The sequence below is a fragment of the Lonchura striata genome, chromosome 14 (genome assembly GCF_050655825.1).
Source record: "Lonchura striata isolate lonStrDom1 chromosome 14, ASM5065582v1, whole genome shotgun sequence".
In the NCBI taxonomy this organism is placed as follows: domain Eukaryota; kingdom Metazoa; phylum Chordata; class Aves; order Passeriformes; family Estrildidae; genus Lonchura; species Lonchura striata.
This window is the reverse complement of record NC_140716.1, coordinates 9353023-9376293: the sequence shown is the minus strand read 5'-3', so window position 1 is coordinate 9376293 and position 23271 is coordinate 9353023. Positions and strand designations below refer to the sequence as shown.

General features: G+C 38.0%; 1 protein-coding gene across 2 annotated transcripts; it reads left to right on the top strand.

Annotated features, from left to right (window-relative positions):
* The first annotated feature begins 175 nt into the window (after window positions 1-175).
* Window positions 176-21559, top strand: GSPT1 (G1 to S phase transition 1). 2 transcript variants are annotated; one of them, XM_021539832.4, is made up of 15 exons: window positions 176-580; window positions 10052-10099; window positions 10470-10511; window positions 11243-11470; window positions 12478-12511; window positions 12965-13042; window positions 14287-14467; window positions 14823-14977; window positions 15955-16095; window positions 16842-16935; window positions 17269-17349; window positions 17930-18103; window positions 18534-18623; window positions 18950-19118; window positions 19819-21559. In XM_021539832.4, the coding sequence occupies exons 1-15, from the start codon at window positions 280-282 to the stop codon at window positions 19869-19871; spliced, it is 1869 nt and encodes a 622-aa protein (XP_021395507.1). In that variant the 5' UTR covers window positions 176-279; the 3' UTR covers window positions 19872-21559. The 2 variants fall into 2 exon arrangements, with proteins under 2 accessions (XP_021395507.1, XP_085448503.1); XM_085592377.1 differs by lacking the exon at window positions 15955-16095.
* The last annotated feature ends 1712 nt before the right edge of the window (window positions 21560-23271 follow it).

Here is a 23271-nt window from a genome sequence, read left to right as displayed (position 1 = left end):
GCGGGTGCGCGCGCGTGGTGTGACGGGTATTGTAGTTCCCGCGCCGTGCCTAGGACGTACGGCAGGAGGAGGGCCGGAGGAGATAAAAACTACTACGATGGCGGTAGGAGAGGTTGCCGGGAGGGGGTACGGCGGCCCGAGAGGCCACACTGCGCTCGCGTCGGGGCGGCGGAGCACACGCGGAATCGGCGGAGCGAGTGCTGAGTCGGTGCCGCCGCCGGCTCCCCCCTCACCCGGGAGACGCTTCGGGGCCGCAGAGCCTTGTGGGGCCGCCACAAAATGGAGGCGAACGGGAGCGGCAGCGGGAGCAGCAGCGACTCGGCTCCCGACTGCTGGGACCAGGCGGACATCGAGCCGGGCAGCGGCGCCGGCCCGGGCTGCGCCCCGCCGGCCGCGGAGGCCGAGGCGCAGCAGGAGCTGCTCGGGGCGGCCTTCAGCCGGCAGCTGAACGTCAACGCCAAGCCCTTCGTGCCCAACGTCCACGCCGCCGAGTTCGTGCCGTCCTTCCTGCGGAGCGGCCCGGCGCCCGGCCTGCCGCCGCCCTCGCCCCCGCCCGGCCTCCCGCCGCCGCCGCCGCTCGGTAAGTGCGGGGCCGGCACCGCGGAGGGCGAGGGGGGCGGGGAGGGATGGGGGCCATGTTGGGAGGGCGCCGGGCCCGCGGCGGCCGGGCAGGGGCCGGGCCGGGCTGCGGGAGGGGCACGGCCGGGGCGCCCTGCGCGGAGCGGCGCTGGGGAGCGGGCGGGGGGCAGCGCAGGGGAGCCGCCGCCGCCCGAGGCAGCCCCGAGCTGGGGGAGCCGCGGCTGCTCTGCCCGGCGGGCAGCGGAGCCGGGGTGCCCCGGCTCCCTGCGGGTCCCGTGCGCGTTGCGCCGGGACCTTTGCTCGCCAAGGGTCACCCGTGATGGGGAAAAAAACACGTAGCTCTGCTCTTCCTATAATATATAAAATAAGTACAATATTTGTAATATGTATGCTATATAACGTGTAATTGTAGGAGTTGTCGAGGATTTTGGAGGTAATAAATTTAGTGTTGCTGGGAAGAAAAGCACGGCTTCAGCCACCAGTGGCTCAGATGTATCTTAAATGTCTTTTTGAAGATTATATCAAGTGATTTATTTTTTTTCCTAACATAATGTCGATAAAGGATTAGTAGGGAAGGGAGTTTTGTCCAGCTGGCCTCAGCTAATGGAATAACCTGAAATTTACCCTGCTTTTAATTTCAAAGGATCTTTGTGTACACAACCAATGTTTATACTAGATTTACTTTGCATATGGGAAATTAAAGGAGGGCTAGTTCTTCATTTTCAGCTCCAAACTGAAGGTTCTTCCAAACATCAGACATGCTCCTTAACTTTGTGGTAGTGTTTTAATGTCACTCCTGCAGCTAAGGAGTTTGATATCTTCCTAATTTTTCCTATAATTTTCTGTATCCCTATTGGCATAATATGAAACAAGCTAGTGTTTCAGGTATTTATCTAGTAATTTAATTTCACTAAAGACACTACTTGTTGCATTATGTTGGCCTGATTTCCTGTTGGTTGTGCCTTGTTTTTTATTGTATTTTGCCTCAATAATTAATTGGTCTTGATCTCCCTAGTATCTAAATTTAATAGTTGTTAAGAACTAAAATCTGTAACTTTTATATGTGACACTTTAACATTTTTGTAACAGAATATTAACCTGTTCTTTATGTTAGATTATATGTTCTCTACAGCTGTTCAGCACTCCTGATTTTTAGCAGAAGTTGTAGCTCATGTACTGTGCAGGCAAGTAGTGTCTAAGTGCATTAAAATAAACTTCAGAGAAGCCATGGGCAGACTCTTGAATTCCATTTAGAATAAAGGTATATGTTAAAGTTCACAGATGCAGAGGCAGACTGGGTAGCTTGGGGCTGTGATGAACACATGGTGCACCCTTGACTAATCTTCAAAATCCATTCCTGTATTGCAGATATTACAATCTGAATCAAAGGTTTGGGTTTTTAGCTATGTAACCAATATTGAAATTTTTTTTAGTGTTTTGATTTTTTTTTTTCCTCCAGGCTGCTTTTTAAGATTTCATCTAAGGCATTCTATAGTTAATTTTTTGGTAGGAATTCAAACTACATCTCCTCACCTACTCATTATTCTTCATTCTTCTTTTCTCCACTCTTTTGCTACTTCTGCAGCCTGTGATGAGCTTCTTCTTTCCAGAAATTAAGGATGGCTTGAAAACTGTCTGATATTCTGGAGTGATCAGGATAGCTTTGTTTGTGTCTTCCTTGCTGAAGTACATTTCCTACATAGTGCTATCATCTACCTGGTTTGAATTTACTTTGATTGCTGTATCTTCTTTAAGGCTTAGGATTTTGAGTTTCTCTAAGTAGCTTCAATATCCCTAAGATTAGGCAGACAAAAACCTGCAGTTAAAAAAATTCTGTTTCTTTCCTAACTGGAGTACTGTACTTGCTGGGTACCCCTCCGGGTCTGATGTGCTTGGTTACAGAAGGTAATTGACAGTCTTCTCCTTGCAAATGTTTGTATAAGGTGACAACTACTTTCCTGGCTGGAAGAACTAGGTGGAGCTTGCTCTGGAAATAAGTCAGAAGAACATGTGATTAGACAATGGTGCTGAATAGGTTACTTTTCAGCAACCCAGTTTGCTTTTGTTCCCATAGGGAATTAGGTGCTCTGTGACACTCATTCTTGATTACATAGTTTGTAGTGGGAAGAACCTAAATTAGCCTTGACAGATCTAAACCTTAAGAAATCTAAAAAGTTGGGTGTCACTTGAGGCATTTCAGTGGCCTAAAGTTCTAGTAATGCTTTTCTTCTTGGAATTTTCTCTTGGTGAGGTTTTGTTCAAGTCATAATTCCTTAGTAATTCAAAGGCCATTTTATATCAAGATAAATGTGTAGTAGCAGCATGGCATATAAAAATTCCACAGGAGTGATTCCATTGTGTGGCTGCAGCATGTAATAGTGTTTCCTTTCATACACACTAACTTAATGCTTCTAATAATTTGAATAAAATTCCTGTCATTTATGTTTAGAGCACAGAAGGAGCACTTCCAGAAGCCATTTATGGAATAAGATGTTCACTTTCTAGAACTGGGAAACTCCTGAGACCTGCATTCCTAATACTTACTTTAAAACTGGTTTACAGATGCTTTCTTTTGATTGGAAATTGTATATTAGGAAGAAAGCTGACTGATGTTTGCCACCAATATAACTTACACTCAGAGATCATTTCATTCCAAAATAATTACTAAACTATAATTTGATTATATGGGAAAAGCATATTATTTACATTTTTGAGCCTAAGGAATATGCTAAAAGCAGTATGTTTTAAATGTAGCTATGAGGACTTGCATTTATCAAATTGTGTCCAAGTCAAACCCATTTGTGTAAAATCTTTTCTTGTTGGATTCTGTTGGAAATGTGAAATGAAGCCTTTTAGGTTTTTTGTCTGTGACGGCCATGGCTGCAGCACAGTTATGTGCCAGGTGAACTGGGAGGGAGTCACAGACACGTTGTACTTCTGAGGAGACTCTCTGGCAGTTGCTGGACTAGCAAACTGAACTAAATTAAGGCCATTTGTGATAATGAAATGATAGTAGATTGTGTTAGGGCCTCAAAACATTCATAGTCACAACTGTGCCTTGCAACTTCACTCTTTAGTTTCTATGACTTCTTTTGGTACTAAATGTCATTACTTTTGTAGATGTATGTAGCAGAAAATAAGATTTCTATTTTTTTTTTTAATTGGGTATGAGAGAATCAAAACATTTTTACAAATGCAGCATCAATCTGCATTTTTGTCATAGTTCTTGAATACTCACAGGATTCTTGGTAAAATTTATCACAGCTTCCTTGTATGGTCTTTATTATATTTTGTGTTAGTTTTTCTTTTCAAAAATAATTTTAAAGTATTCACTGTTGAATCTGCTTGGAGCAGGAGACTAAACTAGCTAACTCCTGGGATCCCTTCCAACCTGAATTGTTCACTGATTTGAAGTATGCAGTGGTAGTAGCAAGGGAAAAAGCATCATTAGTATGAAAGTAATAAGAATTAGAAGTGTGACACACAGCAGTGGGTGTAAGGAAAGCATTTGTCTTTCTGGTAGTATTAGGGCTACTGTTTAATTTGGTCATGCTCTTGACCACTTCAAATCAATCTCTAAACATCTTTGTTAATGACTACAGTTTAAACAACTTGCCCCTGCAGTCCTGAGCCAAGCAAACATCTGGCTTAAGATTCAGTGCCCCTGTTTGCTTCACTTCCTAAATATCCTCACTTGCCTGCAGTAGTCACTTCTGAAACAGTTGCATTCAAGCAGCTGGACATCCTCAGCCTTCAAGTGCTGTAAATAAATGGATATAGCATTTTTCTTCCTGCTTTTCCCTGCCCTCATTTTTTCTGACCTTGTAGCAGCTGGGATGTGCATATGTCAGTCAGACACAAGAGGTGGAGTTTCACCATCATCTACTTTAGCTCTGAAACCTGTAGTTTCTAGAGCAGGATGATGAGTTATCTGTACTGCTGTGTTCTCCAAAGCCTGGTATCTCATTTTACACTGTGAGACTCTTCAATGTCTCAGTCCTCAAGAGACTTCACTTTGCATGTGAACTTGCTAAGAAAGGCTTGTCTAAGACTAGTAGCCCACAGTTCAAGAAGCTGTTGTGTTAAAGGGTTACATGGTTTTTCATGTCAGCCTTGGAACAGCCCTGTGCTGATGATTTCTTCACCAGTGCTGGTAGGGTTATTGTTAGTCCTTCAGAACTGCAAACTTCCTGCTCACATGGCAGCAAATCAGGGTTGTATTGTCAGCACCAGTACATGGGATAAATTCTTCTTATCTGAAAATCTTGATTTGAGTTGGCACTTGACTATCTAGAGCAGTCTCTGTATCAGCTTCTCTAGACAGGTGAGCTGTACAACCACTTCTGAAAGAGTGCAGAGAAAGGCTGGATGTCTTGGCACTGACAGTGATCAGATACAACATACCTGTGTGATGCACTCAGGGTGCCACTGTGTTACACAGATGTCCTTTGTCTGCATCTAAAGTGTCCCCAGGAAGGTGGCCAGGATTGTGTTGCTCCTGTTAGAATAATTCATCACCCTCGTGGCCTTGCATGACTTCAGTAAAAGACACACAAAGCCCTGGGAGTCGGCTGTGCACTGCATGAGCTGTCCTGGGGGCTGAGGCAGCCTGCTGACCATGTGTTTGGCACTCTGCTTTGGGCTACTGCTTGAATGTGTTTGAAAGCATGATGTTATCTTAAAACTTGATTGCTCTATCAAAATGAACACAAAAATAAATTGGGATAATTCTTGGATTCTATTTATAATATGGTTTTACAGTTCCACTTAAGGACTTTTGGAATTTTTTCTCCTGTTTTGTGATGAGAGATGATAGGCAAGGAAAAGAAGCAGCTGATTGTATGAAACTAAGATAGAAAGATGGTTTTACTTTGTGTTTTTTATTATGAAGGAATAAAGTAGTCATAATTTAATTCATTAAATTGATGACTATATTTTGAAGAGGTCTATGAGAAAATGACAGTGATTGTATTTCATTACAAAAGTAAGTTTAGGACAGGAGATACAATACTAAAAATATGACTCATACTAAAGATACTGGGTTATGAGAGATTTTTGTCAGAGTGGAATCCTGAACTGTTGAAATACTGAGCTTGGTTTCTTAATTATCTGTCTTAAAAATCAGGTTATCAACTTAGCACAAATACTTGACCTTAAGCAAAAGAGGACTTCAGTATATTCCCTGAAAATCCCCATAAGCTTTTTTAAACTTAGTTGTTAAGAAGCATGTTGAGTTTAGATAAGATAAACTTAAGGTGTGTCCTCACTAGAGAAGAAAGAAGGTGGATCTTTTACTAAGCTAACATGTAATAAAATCCCATGAATATGAAACAAGTGCTAATTTTTTGGTGAATTTTACAGAGTCACATTAAACTATTAAAGCTGCTTTTGCTGTGCTGCATTTTAAAAACTGATGTGTCCACTGGTGAAGCTGGGGTATAGGCTATAAAGCAGGGCAGAGAGGAGAACATAATTTTGGGTTAAACTTTCAAAACAACTGCCTTACAGTGAACTCCTCAAAACCTTTTCTTCCTATACAGTTTTAAGTATTGGATATAAAGCACTTTGTTTGGCTTTATTTGTGCTTGACGTAATTTTTGTGTGTTTTGTTATCTAAGAATCTCTTGGGGCTTTTTTTATTCTGCTTTTCAAGCTGTGTGTGTTTGATGCGGACTTTTTTTTTTTTTTTACTCTTCTGTAATTCCCTTTATGCTTTCATTTTAAAAAAGGGGGGGCAAACATCTGTTATGTAATGCATGAAAACTGTTGAGACTGTATGACTTGTGTAAATATGTGCTGAACTCAGGTATTGTAATTACACATACAAAAAGGTGATGGGAATCCTGAGGTGGGTGTCATATTCACTCTTCAGGAATCCTTGTGAAGGAACTTGATACCTGTATTAGAGAAGCAATAACAAATTCACTATACAGGCATCTAAGTTTTTAGATAAGATGTTTATTTCAGGCTGAATTTGCTTCTTCTATTTTTTTTACTTTTTTTTAATCTCTCTGCTGTGTGGTGCAGAGTTTCATTAACTCTGTAGTCTACCCCAGCTGTGAGGTTCCAGTCCTGTCCAGGTTCTTATCACTTCAACAGCAGAGCAGGCTGGGAGCTCAGTGCTGCTGTGTATTGCACCAAATTTATGCTTCTCATCAATTCTGTGAAGGCATTTGCATTGTGGCTCAGGTTTGCTGCTGAAGAATTACCAGTTAACCACTGGCAGTTCTTACTCGTGTGGAGACCTTTTTCAGCTTTTTCTGTGCATCTGGTAAACACTGAGGTTTGTGTAAAAATGGAGGTTGTTGAGTTTGACTTTTTGTTTTAACCACTGTTCTAATATTGATTCCTACTTTGCCAGCTGTACTTGTTCTAGATATGAAAAGCTTGCTACATCCTTAATTAAAAAGCAATTTTCTGTTGTTTATCTGCAAGCATTTTAATATGTTAATGCTGCAAAGTTCCTGGCTTATAGTCTTTTAAAACAATATTTTCAGAGGTTGGATGATAACTTCAAATTTGTTGTACTTGTGCAGCTTTGGTTATTGTACAACAAAAAATGCAAACAAGTACAAAACCTAGTGTGATACACAACAAACTCATCAGCTGTAGTAGAATGCTGTGTGAATGAAGTAGGCAGAGTGGATTCTTTAGGACATGAGATGTATTTTAAAGAGGTCAGTCACCGTGTTTTACAAGTTGTGCAATATTGGACTCTGTATTGGTAGTGTACATACTCTTCTAGTGAATTTTACATTTAAAAAATCCCCACAATTACCTTTTCCAGACAAGACTCTGAATTACATAATGTCATTGTGTGATGGCACCAGTAGATAAATGCAGCATCTGTATCCATTTTTACCCTTGGCATTGACAACAGAGATATTCCATAAAATGTCCTAAGGCTCTGATGTTAAGCAGGAGTAAAGATAAGCCACTCACTCCATGTAATACTGTGGATAAGGTTGCAACAGCAGTTCTTGACTTAGGGCTTGAAGGAGAGATGGAGATGGTGAGGTGTAAAATCCATCAGCTGCTTGTCATGTGTAAATCTAATAATTTGAGGCATTAAAAAATTGGCGTCACTTAAGGCATGTCCTGACTTTAAAATCAGATTTCCTACAAAGTATGTTTTGAGTCCCTCTCATATGAAACATTCCTGTCTGGATGATCTTCACAAACGAGAAGAAGTGACAGACCAAAATGCTAAGGAAGCAGTAGGATTGCATCCTTCTTTTCAGATGATGGTCTTAAGGCACATTTCAGGCAATTTGTTCACTTCCACACAGAGTGTGGTAAATATGAGCCTTTGTCTGAAATAACCTGACATAACCTGAAATTGTTTATCAGAAGTAGACCATTACTGTGGAGACTGTTTATTTTTGTCACTCAGAGTATGTTAGTTTTGAAATTAGGGTTCTTTATTTATTTACTTGGTTTCTTAACAATACTTTTTTTAGTGAGTGGTTTATGTTTCTTTCTGCTTTGAAGAAACGTGTATGATACAATTCAGTGACCTCTTCCAAAGCATGTCTGCCACTTGTGTGCCAAAGTGACCAGAGTTTAATAAATGGCTGTGGTTATAGCTGAATATCTGTTGCCCCCTGGTTGTGTACACTAGTACTCTGTAGCATCCATGCACAAACTGTCTTATTGACTCTCATGTGCTAGACCGGTACAAAATTTACAGAGGGACCTTTTTTCTACTTCCTCTCTGTTGGCTGTGAAGAAACTTCTTTCCTGCCTGCATACCTGCTGTATTGCAGACCAGAAAGTAAAAACTGAGTTTATATGACAATATATTTCTCAGAAATTAACTAGCTCTCCAACCACTCACAGAACTTCTGTTCCAAGGCAAGTGCATTAATACTGCCATTTGATACATGTTTCATTACAGGCAAAGTTCTGGAGTGAAATCAAAAGCTTGTTAAAATGATCTTATAATTAAAATATTTATGCATCCCAACCACAGTATGTGTGAAATAGCCAACAATCTTCTGATGTGCTACAAAATGGAGGCTTTAGGTTCATACCTAGATTTTGTGCAAACTGCTTGCCACACTCAAAAATGTGCTGCTTGGCGTCTTTTCCAGCTGCCAAATGAAGTGATAGATCGTTTCTTTAAAAGGATCTAAGGGTATTCTATTCTTACGCTTTTACTGATTATATTAAATCATTCTCTTCGAGTGTGGCTGGTTTGTTTTTGGGAGTGTAGCTCGTGTGTGATCCAAGACAGGAGTGCAGGGAGTCGGGCATTGCTGTGCCCCCTCCCCGGTTTGCTGCTGGCCACTGGTGTTGTGCTGTGACCCACATTCACCCAGCCTGCAAAGCCCTGTCCTCTGGCCCCCTGCCAGCTCGCCCAGCACTGCTCCACTTCAGAGGAGTCTGCAGCAAATACGCAAACAGTGCGAAAGCAAAGAGGCTTAGAATCAGGTCCTTCTCTGTATGGCTTTGTTCTTTTGAGGGGATTTGTTTCATCTTTAGGTCCCATCATGCGTATAGAGCAAGTGATGCTCTAAGATCTGTGTTCAGAACTCAGTTGAAGGAGAGCCGGAGTACAGCTAAACAGAGGGTATGAATATTGTATGTGGTTGAAAAAAAAGATAACTTGTTTCCCAAGAGAAAACGAAATAGGTTAAGGTTTTATGTATAGTTATAGAAGGCCCCTTGATCATGTGAAATAACATCCCAAAACATTGTGAGGTGCAAGTGTTAATTGCAATGTATCGTTCCTGGTAGATTTAATAATTAGTTACACCTCAACATAAAATGTAGTGGCATGGTTGAGTGCATGAATGGGTTGAGTAATTTATCCAACAAACCATACTTGTGGCTTTGATAGATATGCCTGACCAGTGAGATTGCCCTCCACGTAATGGGACTGTGCTCTAGTGTTTAAGAGGACTGGCAAACTTATCAGACATCTGAATGAATTTATCATCTCTTGACTTAGTAACTACAGAAGATGTTAAGAATTTGTTTTTAATAGCTCGTTTCTATTTTCTACTCAACATTTAGTGGAAGAGAGGCACAAGAGCAGTGTAGATATGACTGTAAGCAGCTGCTGGCAGACCCTTTCCCTGTATTTGTGACACTACATTGTGTCTTTGGATACTATGAAACTGCTTTGATATTTTTGAACACCACTAACACTTACCAATAGCCAGCATGCTCAAAAAGGATGGGCAAGTAAAATACTGTGTATAGAAAAATTGCTTTAAGTCTATCTTTCCATTCAGGTGGGGAAAATGGGTTGTTTTTAGAAGTGGTATATTATTTTCACCATGTTTAGGCAGTGTTCTTTAGCAGTATCTGTGCTTAGAGGCTGTGTTTAATACCACTTGGCAGAGAGGGAAGTGGTTATTCTTTTCATACACTTCTTGCAATAAAGTTGGGAGATGGTCTTTTATGACAAAGTTTGAAAATTGGTCACATCATTGTATTTTAAAAGATTTTTTTTTTTTCCTTGCAGGTGCACCTGTAGAGCCTTCTCCAGAGGAGCAGACAGCCTCTTGTGAAGGTAGTAATTTTTGTGATCATCACACTTTTTTTTTAAAATTATTGCAAATAATCTCTTTTAAGTCTCTATGAACTTTTTGCTATCCTTGTTATCCTCATACTGCTCTTGTAAGGCAATGTGATTATCTGTATTTATTTACAATTTCATAGGCAGTTAGGAAAGGCTCATAAAGTAGCTTATGGAAGATAATAAAACTAGCATGAAGCAGAATTTTTGAAATGAACCTGTATATTAAAAAGCTTCGGCAACTGCCAAAACATTTGAACTTTCCTTTTATTAATTTAGTCATTCATTTTTCTTTGTTCTTGATTACTGTCATGGTAGGTATGTCTTTAATGATTAATTTTTCTCCCTTTTTTTTTTCTTCTAGGTTCAAATGCTGCTGTTAACATGGAAATTTCAGAATCTGTTGGTAAGATGAGAATTGTTTTTACTATTATAGTACTGTAATGTACTTCAGTGCTTTTGCTTAATCACTGCAAACAAAATAGTAGAGCCTTTACACTTACAAATAGTCCTTAATGTACTTTGTTGTACCTTTATACTTGGATGAGGAAAGAGGTAATTGAACACTAGTATGCATTGAGAGCTGCAACTGGATTGCTTGGACACTGTAAAATGATTAATGCTTTATTTAAAAATAATTTCATATTATCAAATAGCCCCATTAACATGAGTGGAATTGTGATTAGCAAAAAACTTTAAAGTGGTCAGCAATGTGAACAAACAGGACATGGAAATTGTATCTTTCTAATTGTTTATATATGGGTTATGAGTGAACTTAAACTATAATCCCTCTCCTTTGCTTTCTAAACATATGGTCGTGTGTGTTTGTGGATTCAGACTGTGCTGGTCTGAGTGGATCTTCAGATTTGCCTTTGCTTTCTAAAATTGTTGCCTTGTTAAAACAGAAGTTTCTGTATCCTAGATTTCTTATGTCAGCACACAAGCTAGCTTGAAAGTGCTGGTATTAATAATTTCAGAAATGAGCAGCAGCTGTCCCTTTTTCTATGGGAAAATGTTAACAAACATTAAAAGTAGTTAAAGCCTTGTGATTGGGCCTTTGGGACAGGGGCTTTTCCCTGGGGTAATTATTTTTAATTTCTTTATCTATATGAATATATCTAATTGGTTCATTTTTAGTGGAAAATGGAGAGACAGAAATGTCCCCAGAAGAGTCGTGGGACCACAAAGAAGAACCCAGTGAAGCAGAGCTCGGAGGTGGTCCTGCAGGGGATGCGGGGCCTTCTGAAGAGAGCGCTCAGGAAATGATGGAAGAGGAGGAGGAAATACCAAAACCGAAATCTGTTGTAGCACCTCCAGGTGCTCCTAAAAAAGAGCACGTAAATGTAGTATTCATTGGACACGTAGGTAAGTTTTAAGTGAAGATGAAGTAGTTGGATCTGTCTGTTGTGTATTGCCTAGAATTCAGAGCATTAGAAATTAATGCTGTTCTTCGTATTCACCATGTCTTGAGGCTCACAGGAGCACTCAATTCTAATGAAGCTGCTCTGGAAAAGGAAACATTTAAAGGGGTAGAGGGCCAAGGGTAGAGTATGTTCTCTTGGATGCAACAATGCCTGTGTTCATGATTTCTCAAGTACCTGCTCCTGTTGAGTGCTGAAGTCACACATCTGTGTTTATGAGCTAAAGAACAAAATAAGAAAATTGTGCTGCTTTTCTGCTTATTTTAAATAAAAAGGGTTCTTGCTATTGCATTCAAAAATTATTATTCTAAATACCAAAATGTGTAGGGTTACAGCAATATATTAACATAATTGATGGTTAAAAGAAGCATTTATAGCAAAGTATCTTCATTTAATAGTTTTAACAAGCTTCATGAAAACTTGGGTGGTGTTAGAAGTAGAGGAGAATTATTGAATCACAAGTTATGCCACAAATTCTGTCTTTTCATTTCTGTAGTTACGTACCACCTTAAAAGTACTGTAATTTTGGTCCTTGGGTAAATTCAGAATGGAGTCACACAAAGTAAAGGGGCTGTGGGCAGAGGTACATCCCAATATTGAAGAGCAGCCCACACAAGTTAGGGACAAGGGATAAAGGAAGCAGAGGAGGGAATTTTGCAAGAGCTTCCCACACTCTTGACCTTGGCTTTAGCTGGATCACTGCTTGGTGAGGGGTTTTTGTTATGGATAACGCTAAATTGATATATATGAAAACAGCATGTTCAAAATATGGTGTAATTTAATTGACAACAAATTATAATGAGAACAAGGGAAGGTGTAAGATGCTTTCAAAAACTTAAATCATTGTTAAAAAAATAAATCCTTTGGAAACAAACTAAATGAGTTAGCTTGTAATGGTCTGCTGTTTCTAGAATTGCACATTGGTAATTACATGCATTAATTTTTTTTTAGATGCTGGCAAGTCAACTATTGGAGGACAAATAATGTAAGGAAACTTAAATTTTAGATTTCCTGTTCTTGTGAATTAAAAAACATCAGTTAAAATGAGTAATATTTTCTTTGTGGCATTAATCAGCATATGTTAATACTTTCATAACAATGTTTTTATCCCTGTCTATTGAGGTACTTACTGTCTTTGGAATTTCTTAATTCCATCATTGCTATAGGATTTTCACTTAATAGAAACAACTATGCAAAAGCAAACATTATAAAATTTTAAAAATTAATCACCTTCTTAGAATGTGGCTGTTTTTCTTTGTATTTTAAAATGCATGCCTTATACTATGGGTTAAACTTCGTACTTTCTGTGAAGATTTAAAAAAATCAATATCTTCATTTCTCAGTCATAACAATCTGCGGGGATTGTATAAGTATGTAACTATTTGGAAATCCTTTTCTGCTTTCTGTAAAATTGCACTTTTATTTTACCTCTTCTTAGGTATTTGACAGGAATGGTTGACAAAAGAACACTTGAAAAATATGAAAGAGAAGCTAAAGAAAAAAACAGAGAAACATGGTATGAACTTCGTGAAGATAGTAGCACACTTTGCCCTTTATTGCAGTGAAACTGGTTTTGGTCTCTGTCCCAGTAGCCCTGGCTTCCTCCAGGCATGATGGTGCTCTTGTCCTGGGTGGAGTTTTTGTGGGCCTCTTGTTTGGTTTGGGTTTTGTTGTTTTTTGGTTGGTGGGGCTTTGTGGGGGCAGTGCGTGTATACAGCACATGTAGCAGCCTGATTTTTGTTTCAAACAACTCCTGCAAAATTGATTTCCTTTTTGATAGATTTCTCTTTTTGGCTGGAGGATAAAAGGGGTTCAAACGGCTCTGGAAAAGGAGCAGTTAAAGACTTCCTTAGGAGTAGAGCATCCTCAGGGGATGGGCATTGACCTGAACTCACTGAATCATGTGTGAGAGGGGGGAATAAAAGGTTGACATAGTTCTTTTCACCAAGCAACCATCGTCCAAGCAGTGTCTCTTCAGACACTACCCAGTCACTACAAAACAAAAGCTAAGGATGCCTACAGGCTGCTGTCAATGGTGAAAAATATTGCTGTGTTACACCAGCTCAGTGGAGTTATTACCACTTCTTTATCCTTAGTAAGAGCAGTTTTTTTTCTTCTTTATATTCACTGGTTTTCACAAAACCTGAAGGATGAAAGTAATTTTTTTTTAAATTTCAGTTTATCTAATTGAAAGCTAACTTGTTGGCAGCCAGTGGGAAAAATTAGGAGGGGACGAGAGTCTATATAAGAAAAATCTATCAAAGATAGTGTAAATAAAGATGGTGTTTATTTCATAGCCAACTTCTGCTTAATATGTGCAAATAAATGAGAACTAGTAATTACAATTCTCAATAATTATATTATTATCATTAGTAGAACTAATGTTTTAGTTAATTATGCTGAGAAGGAAAAATTGTTTTGTATTTGATCCTGAGATGTTTCTGAGACTGAGGCAAAATGTAAATTATTTGAAGTTAGACCTCAGCTGAAGAACTTAGAAAATGAAAATTGTTTATCAGAATTTTTAAAAATGAATCCTTGTAGGTGTGTGAAGGAGAGCAGTCAATGGGCTCTGTAGCTCACTGTACTCACAAATCAGTCAGTTAAGTATTTCCAAGACCAACAGTGACCTTGCATTTAGCAATGCTGAGGAGGTTAAAATAAGTAACCAAAAATAAGGTCTCTTATGACTAAAAAATTATATATAAATATAATAAAAATCAATACAACAATAAAGTATTTGGTTTGGGATTTTTTTAGGTACCTTTCATGGGCCTTAGACACAAACCAAGAAGAACGAGACAAAGGTAAAACAGTAGAAGTGGGTCGTGCCTATTTTGAAACAGAGAAGAAACACTTCACTATTTTAGATGCTCCTGGACACAAGAGCTTTGTTCCAAACATGATTGGTGGGGCTTCTCAAGCTGATCTTGCTGTGCTGGTAAGGACAGATCAGATACTTCTATTTTGCATATGCTGTGGAATTAAGCTTCTGGTTTTTATTTTTTGTTCTTTATTCTTTTGGTTACTTACAGCAGGCAGAATTTTTAAATGTTACATTTACTGAGATGAGTGAGTTTTGGAGTAATTTAACAGCTTCTTAAAGCTGTCTACAGGTGTCATGTGATTTTTTTACATATCAATGCAGATTAATGGGTAATACTGAGAATATACCAGTGCATTTTGGAAGCTTTTTCTAGGTCTGAATACCCATATTTTTTTGAATAAGGCAGTATTATTGATTGTTCTGTTGAGAGAATTGTAGAACCTTTATTAAGATATGTATCTTTAATTAGGTTATTTCTGCAAGAAAAGGAGAGTTTGAAACTGGATTTGAGAAAGGTGGACAAACAAGAGAACATGCCATGTTAGCAAAAACAGCAGGTGTAAAGCATTTAATAGTTCTTATTAATAAAATGGATGATCCAACTGTAAACTGGAGCAATGAAAGGTGAGTTTAATATTAAAAAATTAATCTTAATTGAAAGATACTACAATAGAATAATCCCTAGGTAAAGTAATTTTTGTGTTCCATTATTGCTGAAAGAATGGTTGACTGGTGGACTAAAGGCAGAGGTTTTCCTGGACTGGCAGGAAAACCAGAAGCTCAGTGCCTAGGACAGTGCTTCTCAGTTAAGCTGCAAGTTCTGCACTCCAACATTCACTGTCAACTGCTTGGATCCATGCAAACATACCTAATAAACCCCATGCATTCTAGCATAGTTTAATTGTTGACTTGGAAACTTTATACTGAGTCTAAAAAGGAAGCAATTGTGTTTTCAGTAATAGAGTTTGCCAGAGTTGTCAGAGAACCTGCTGTGTGTTCTGCCCAGAATTGTGGAAGTTTTAGTGGGAAGCCATGAGGGCCTGTGCAACCTTGGAATGTCAGCCTGCTTCACTAAGAGACAATGGCACACCCAATTCTGTCTTGGTCCTGCCCCAATCTTCTGACATTACTGAACTCACCCCAAACTGAGAGGAGGCAGTGTGACAGAAATAAATAGCACAAAAGCTCCAGAAACTGTAGGAGATTGGAGGAGACTGAGCCAGCACTCAAGTGCCAGCCTGGAGCCTGACCTCAGGAGCTGTCTGCGTGGTCTGCCCTGCTGTGCTGGCCTGGATCTCTTGCTTTAAGCAGCTCCACCTTGTGCTGCTGCTCCCCAGCCCTGTCATTGAAGCGTAGGAAGAGCACTGATGATGCTTTATGGAGCAGAGGAATGAGGAGGAATAGGGGAACAGACAATACTGAGCTGTGCTGGAAGGCTGGGAAGAAGATGCAAATAGGCCTCCAGACCTTAATTAGGCTTGCTTGCTGCTCACATAGTAACTTAACTGATGGAACTGAAATGTCTGCATGTTTTTTAAAGCACAGGATTATGTTATACTGGAATCAGTGGAACTTACCTTGATCTACTTGTCATTTAATAGATATGAGGAATGTAAAGAGAAACTGGTGCCATTTTTGAAGAAAGTTGGCTTCAATCCCAAAAAGGACATTCATTTCATGCCCTGCTCAGGACTGACTGGAGCAAACCTTAAAGAACAGTCAGAATTCTGTCCTTGGTATATGTATGTATCTTAAATTGAGCAACTTGAATATTTGCTATATTTCAATAAAAGTAAATGCTTCAGTGAAGCTGGGAGGTAGCAGAGCGTGGTATGTTGTAGTTGTGTGCCAAAGTGCTTGACGAAATACGGCCAGAGCAACAAGAACACAGCCATGCAACGTGCCAATGAAAAGCCTTTGCAAACTGCGTAAGATTATTAATAAAATATTAGCAGTGTTCTTTGGCTGTGTGAGTGCCTTACGAGCACTAGAATTTGCCAGTGATGCAGCAGCTGATGTTGCTAGAATGAGTAATTGTTTGATGTGAACAGTTTGCTTGAAGCTGTATTATAATTAGGGACAAGCCATGTCTCTCAGTGGATGTCATGTTTTTCTATATTGTTCAGTGTACTTTAAAAAGAATTAATAGAAATCACATTTGGACCTAGCTTATGGTTTTGTATTTCCAAAATATATTTTGGATGCACATCTGTCATGAGTCTCAAAGGAATAATTAATTTGTGTAAAATATGCCTGTAATGTAACTTAAAATCATGCATTTCCTGGGTATTAATATGTTGGTTGGGTTAAAATGGACACTGCTGATGGGATGTTATAATAGATTTAACTGTCTTAGAGGTCATTTTTCTAAATGATAACAAGGTGAATATGATTCATTTTGTTGGACTGCATTTATCCATTTTGAGTTATTTATTTTTAAATGGAAGGGTACTCACGAAATTGAAACAAATGCCTTCTGCTTTTTTAGTGGATTACCATTTATTCCATACCTGGATAATTTGCCAAACTTCAACCGTTCAGTTGATGGACCAATCAGGCTGCCAATTGTGGATAAATATAAGGTACAGATTAAAATAATAATACAGAAAGTATAAAGAGACTGTTTTCAGAAAGCAGTAAATGGACTATTTACTGTACTTTTAGAGGGTATCTTTCTTCTTTGCTAATGTTACATTTCCAACTGTAGAATAGAGGAGAGAAGGGGAAGTAAACAATTTTGGCATTATATGAAATTCCTAAAATCTAATTTTTCATGAGAACAATTTCCAAAATACTAAGTCTAGCAGTGCTAGATATTCATAGAGTTAAGTAATCAAACTCAGAGATAAATCATGAATAGTGGACTCTTTAGGAAAATGTTTTCAGTTGCTATGTAATGATTTCTTTTTGTGAAGGACATGGGCACTGTGGTCCTTGGGAAGCTGGAGTCGGGCTCTATTTGCAAAGGACAACAGCTTGTGATGATGCCAAACAAGGTATGGTAAGGTTTAAATATTTAGAAAATTTACTGCCATAAAAAAGAGCTTTGTTCTTAAAGATACTCATTACTTTAAATCAGAAAATGTTCTGTTGCTCTGTTGAACACAGCTAAGCTCTCACATTTTACATGGGTGATGTTTCTGGGCACAGAGGGTGTTGTGTAGCTCCTTAACAGTCATAACTTGGGTTCTCCTACCTTAGTAAACTCAGTTCCTGGACTACAAATTATCACACTTCAACTGGATTTTATTTCATGTTTGTACAGTTGGCCCACTAAGCCTTTTACCTACTGTAGGTTAATACTGCTCAAGAGTTTATTTCTTTCCCCCTTTTATTTTTTTATTCTTTCCCCCAAAGGGAAACAGGAAAAAAAAACTTGAAAAAGAAAAAACTTCTTTTAAGAAATCAAAGTCTTAGTAATTCATCATTCAAATATTTTAAATGTTCTGAAGCTTGACAGAACCATATATATCTAACTTAAACTGTAGTAGAATTATTTATTGGAACTGTTATATTGCAATTTTGTTCCTGATTCAAATATTCACAATACAAAATAACATTTTTGTTTTCATTAAGCACAATGTGGAAGTTCTTGGAATTCTTTCTGATGATGTAGAAACTGACTCAGTAGCCCCAGGTGAAAATCTAAAGATCAGACTGAAGGGAATTGAAGAGGAGGAGATCCTTCCAGGATTTATTCTCTGTGATCTCAACAACCTTTGTCATTCTGGACGTACATTTGATGCCCAGGTAGAATAAGAACATTTAATTTCTGTATAGAGGGGTAAAACCCATGGAAATGTTTTATGCTTTGCCAAATCTAAAACTTTGGTAGTTTGAAGTTTCAGTTCATATTTCTTATTCACTGCTATATCTCTAAATGGGCAATAACATATATACTTAACACTGACATCTTTAATTTGAGTTTTAAAATCTAAGTTGTTTTGAATGTAACTTCTCAATTAAGTTTTAGATACTTATAATAGTGAAAGCAAGACCTCATCAGGCCAGTTCTTCAGTTTTTTACCTCCATATTATAAACTTATAAAATGTTGCTCTTTGACAAAAATTTATGTGTATATTGTGCAATAGACTTTTTAATATAGTTCTGCATTGATTATTCTCTGTTCTTTTATAACTGAAATTAGGAAAAATGCACTTATTTTGAATTGTTTTACAGATAGTGATAATTGAGCACAAATCCATTATCTGCCCAGGTTATAATGCAGTGCTGCACATCCACACCTGTATTGAAGAAGTTGAGATAACAGTAAGTGTCATTTTAAGTTGTGATGTGAATATAAACAATCCAGTTGTTGGGATGAAGAGTTATGTCATGTCATACATTTGTATAGCAGCTAAAGTAACAAAGCTCCAGCCTTGAATGGAATTCTTGGTTGTGCCCTAACACAAACAAAAATGGCTGTAACTGTTAGCATAAGCCTTCTGAAAAGTAGTGTATGTCATGACTGAATAAACCATGCAAACCTTTTAATGTATTTGTTTGTAAGTATGTTCTTTCTTAGACCAATTCTGTTTGTAAGGAAAAATAACCCTTATTTTCACACTCACAGCTATTTTTTTTCTCTTTCACAGGCCTTAATCTGCTTGGTAGACAAAAAAACAGGAGAAAAAAGTAAGACACGGCCCCGCTTTGTGAAACAAGATCAAGTCTGTATTGCCCGTTTAAGGACAGCAGGAACGATCTGCCTTGAGACATTCAAAGATTTCCCTCAGATGGGTCGCTTCACCTTAAGGGATGAGGGTAAGGCTGCTTCAGCAGCAGGTACTGACTGCTGCAAAAGCTTACTTGGACTCAGAGACCCATGGCAGTGAGGTATTAAGATACTGTTATCTAGTGGAAATCACTCTCTGGGTAACAATGGAAAAGTAAATCTAAGCAAACTGTTGTCATTGTGCAGAATCCTTGCTAGTAACAGAGAGACAGTTTTATTTGAATAGTGTACAGAAATATGCATTGTGAAACAAAAGACTGGATTTGAAAAATAACCAGCAGTGCTTTTTTCATGTGTCCTCGAACGTCCACCTACAATATGAATAACACAGTTTCACTGTTTAAAGTTTAAAAGTATCAGGGGGATTGTACATTGGGCTTTCACATGCAGACCCTGGTAAACTCACAGATTTGTGGGATGTGTTTAAAATAAATTATTTGAAAAGTAGTAAACAGATCTGGTAGTGATTCTGCTTTGCCTTCTCTTTAGATGAGTGTAGAAGCAGGCTTTACACAATCCACAGTGTGTTCTTTACTGTCAGAATAATTGGCTTACTATTTTTAAAATGTTATTGTGCTTTATTAAAATACACTGATGCTACAACATAATAATTCATTCTGTGATTTCCAATACTTGAGAGCCTGTATTTTGGGGCAAGTTTTCATGTTCTTGGAGATGTCTACATTCCTTTCACAGTAAATATAACTGCTGTTTGTCTCCTTGGTTTAGGTAAGACCATTGCAATTGGAAAAGTTCTGAAACTGGTTCCAGAGAAGGACTAAGCATTTTTCTCAATGACCCCGCACAATACTGTGAGGAAAATCGACTCAGCAAAAGCCTACTTCACACCGCCGTCTTATTTTCTGCCCATTGATAAACTTCTCCCCATATTTTGCAAAGACAAATTTCACAGCAAAGGTCCACATTATGTCAGCTTTCTCATATTGAGAGCTCTGCTATGCCACTGTTGAATTTTCCCAAAAACAATTTTTTTTTCTCCCAAATTCTGCTTCCTTGGAAAGATTCGGCAATAGCTTTGTAAGTGATGTGGACATAATTGCCTATAATTATGAAAATCTAAAGGATTTTTAATGTTTAATTTCCCCCAGCATCTATATTAAGACCTCTTTTTTCCAGGCAGATCATTCAGAGTGTGCGAGTGTGTGTGCACATGTTACAAAGATGACTACCATGTTAATAAACTATTCAATTTGAAATCTTTTTCGGTATTGGAATTGCTTTTGAATAATGTTTTTTATCCGGATGTAACGCAGTTGCATTAGCTTTTTAACTTCCCAGTAACCCAGATATTTGGTTACTTGGACTTTTCTAAACTCCTCAGCCTCCCCACACACACAGTTTTAAATGAGGCAATTGGGCACTCAACCAAGTTTGTATTAAAATAATTAGGTTTGCCCCTTCCCTTTCTTGAATGCATTCTGGAAATTAAAAAACATTCATGCAAATGTGGTACCTTCATTAGCTTTACATTTGTTAATATCTTCAGCAAATTAAGGTTGGCCTAACATCATTACTAGACACAGGAAGTCAATTTTGAAGACTAGAACTACATATTGTGTCTTTATAAAAATTCAGCATTATTAAATTCTTAACTGCAGAAAATGCTAACAACCAGTAAATCAGCGAAACTTGCAAAAATAAGAGAATCTGTGGCAATAGTGCCTATTAGTATTTATAAGAGCTACATTTTGTGGGAGAACTGGGCCAATTAAAAAGTGCCAGTTGCATAAATTACTCAGTTCACCCTGTCTTTAATTTAGAGGGCCAGATAATCCTTGCTGTTTTAAAGACCAGTCTGAACTGAGAGGGAGAAAGACTATTTAAATCCCTAAGAGTTTGCACATACTATAATATGGGAGGGTCAGAATCAAGCACAGTCTGTAAATTTTTGCATATCAAAAAGCAATGTAAGCTTATGAGAACCAGTGAAGTTTTTTCTTGAGAAATTAAAGCAAAACTGGTTCAAAGTAAAGCTTACTCAGTACAACTTGAAGGAGCTGCATAATAAAACCCTATTTAGCTGCACTTTGAAAATGGACTGTCTGCAATTGCTGTCCTGATTCTAACAATTAGGATGAAGGCGAAGGGATTGTTTTTCATTTTTCAGAGTATTAGTAGTAATTATTAAAAGGTATCTTCTGAGCTTCTTCAGAATATCTTAAAACTAAACATTCTCAGCTGTAAAATTGGTGAGCCCATCTTCTCCCCCAAAGATTTACAGTCTAGTGACTGTATCTGAATTGAAACTCAAAACTGAAACAGATTTACATTTTTTTGATTTTTTTTTTGTTTTGTTTTGTTTGTTTCTTTGTAACTGTGGAACTCCCATTCATTTCACTTACAGCTACATTGTATGGACAGAAGAAATTATTGTCCTTCAGTTTCATATGACTACACTTGTAGCTACCGTAATGCATGGAATTTAAATAAATTTTATTATGTCTGCAAATCTCTGGGCTTTTATTTTTTTGGTAAATCAGGGTTTAAAAAGTAACTTTTTTTGTTTCTACCAAGTGAACAAATCCCACAGTTCCTTGGATCTTAAACTAATGAAGAAATTAAAAGCCAGGGAAACTTATTGTCTTGTTCCTATTCTGGACTAACAAGATTTCCAGATATCTGACTGCTTTCTTGAAGTAAGCTCGTGGATTTGAAATTTGCAGGGACCATTACTGGATAATACTTACAGTTAGATTCCTAAATTGCTAGGTCCTTTAAAACTTTTTTTTTCTAGATGATGCTCCAGCATCAGTTTTCCACTGTTGAGTAAACTTAATGTGGGATTTTAAAACTTCATTATTTTGAGGCTGGACTGAGTATTTAATATTAAACTGAATAATCACCTGGTGGGTTGGAGTATCAGTAGATAGAAAGTCACTATCTCCATTATTCATCCCATCTAGTGCATTTGATTGCCATTTCCATGATTCCAGTTAATGTCACCTGGTCTGTAAATGGAGAGGTTGTATTATTATAAATTCATTAACAGAATCCACAGTATGCAATTAAAGATATTCCTATCCTGTAGGAGGTTTTTATTTAGGTATAAAATATTTGCATTCTATAGCAAATATATGAAAATGTAAGGCATAAATGTACATGAATTGGCGGCATTTTGGGTAGAAGAGCTGGAAGTACATTGTGTTTGAATAGTCCTCGGATTACATCTCAACTTTTTCATTTCATCTCCATTCTACATTTTATAGTCCCATTTTTGCTACTATTAAATACAGCTAAATCTAGATGAAAGAAGACAAAAAGATAATGTGGCTTTGTTGGAAATAAATACTATTTGCTGATTCACTGTAATAAACTTTTTTAAATTACCATTTTGAATATTTCCTTTTGTGAAAATGTGGTATGCTGCTTTGAAGATGATGATACAAAAATAAAGGAGCTATGCAACCACAACAGTTGAAAGGAAGGAGGAAAAAAAAAAGGAAATAAAAGTTGGATTGCCAATATAGCACCCCTTGGAGCACTGCCAGGGTAACTGCTTGCATGGAGTGCTGGCAGGGTATTCCCATGGTGTAGCTTTAATTCATACCAGCAAAATTCTGAGTGTGTTTCTGCAGAAAAGAGAGTTCAGGGGTTTCTTCCCTCAGTATAATAGCATTTGCAGTGTGGTACTGATGAGGATCACACCTTTCTGATTGTTGGCCAAGTTTTTAGTGTAGATACAGCTAGAGTGCTTAGCCATGATATAACTTGAACTGAAAACCTTTGTATATGTAATAAATACTAAATAAAAAAAAATCTGAATGTGCAGCAGTACTAATGATTTGGCAACAGGAAAATAATTCCTTGTTTCTGCAAGCTCCAAGAAGTAAAGCACAGTAGCTGGAGCAATGGGGGCAGTGGTCAGTTGAGTAACATTGCCATCAACTGTCTACATGAAACCATTCCAGCTACTTGCTCATCTTAGCAGACAATCAGGAACTGATCCACAAACATGATGACACCAGTTCCTGAAATCCTTATCCTGGTAGTAAATTGTATTCCTGAACAGCAAGCTATTGATGATGGTGTAATAGTGTTGTAAGAAAAATAGCTGTTTTAAGGAGATTTATCCATGGGGATATTTGCTGGTCGCAGTTTTTAGCCCCTCTACAGAATTTTTTCAGTGGCATAAAAAGCCAAATGAAAATTACTCAATGAAGA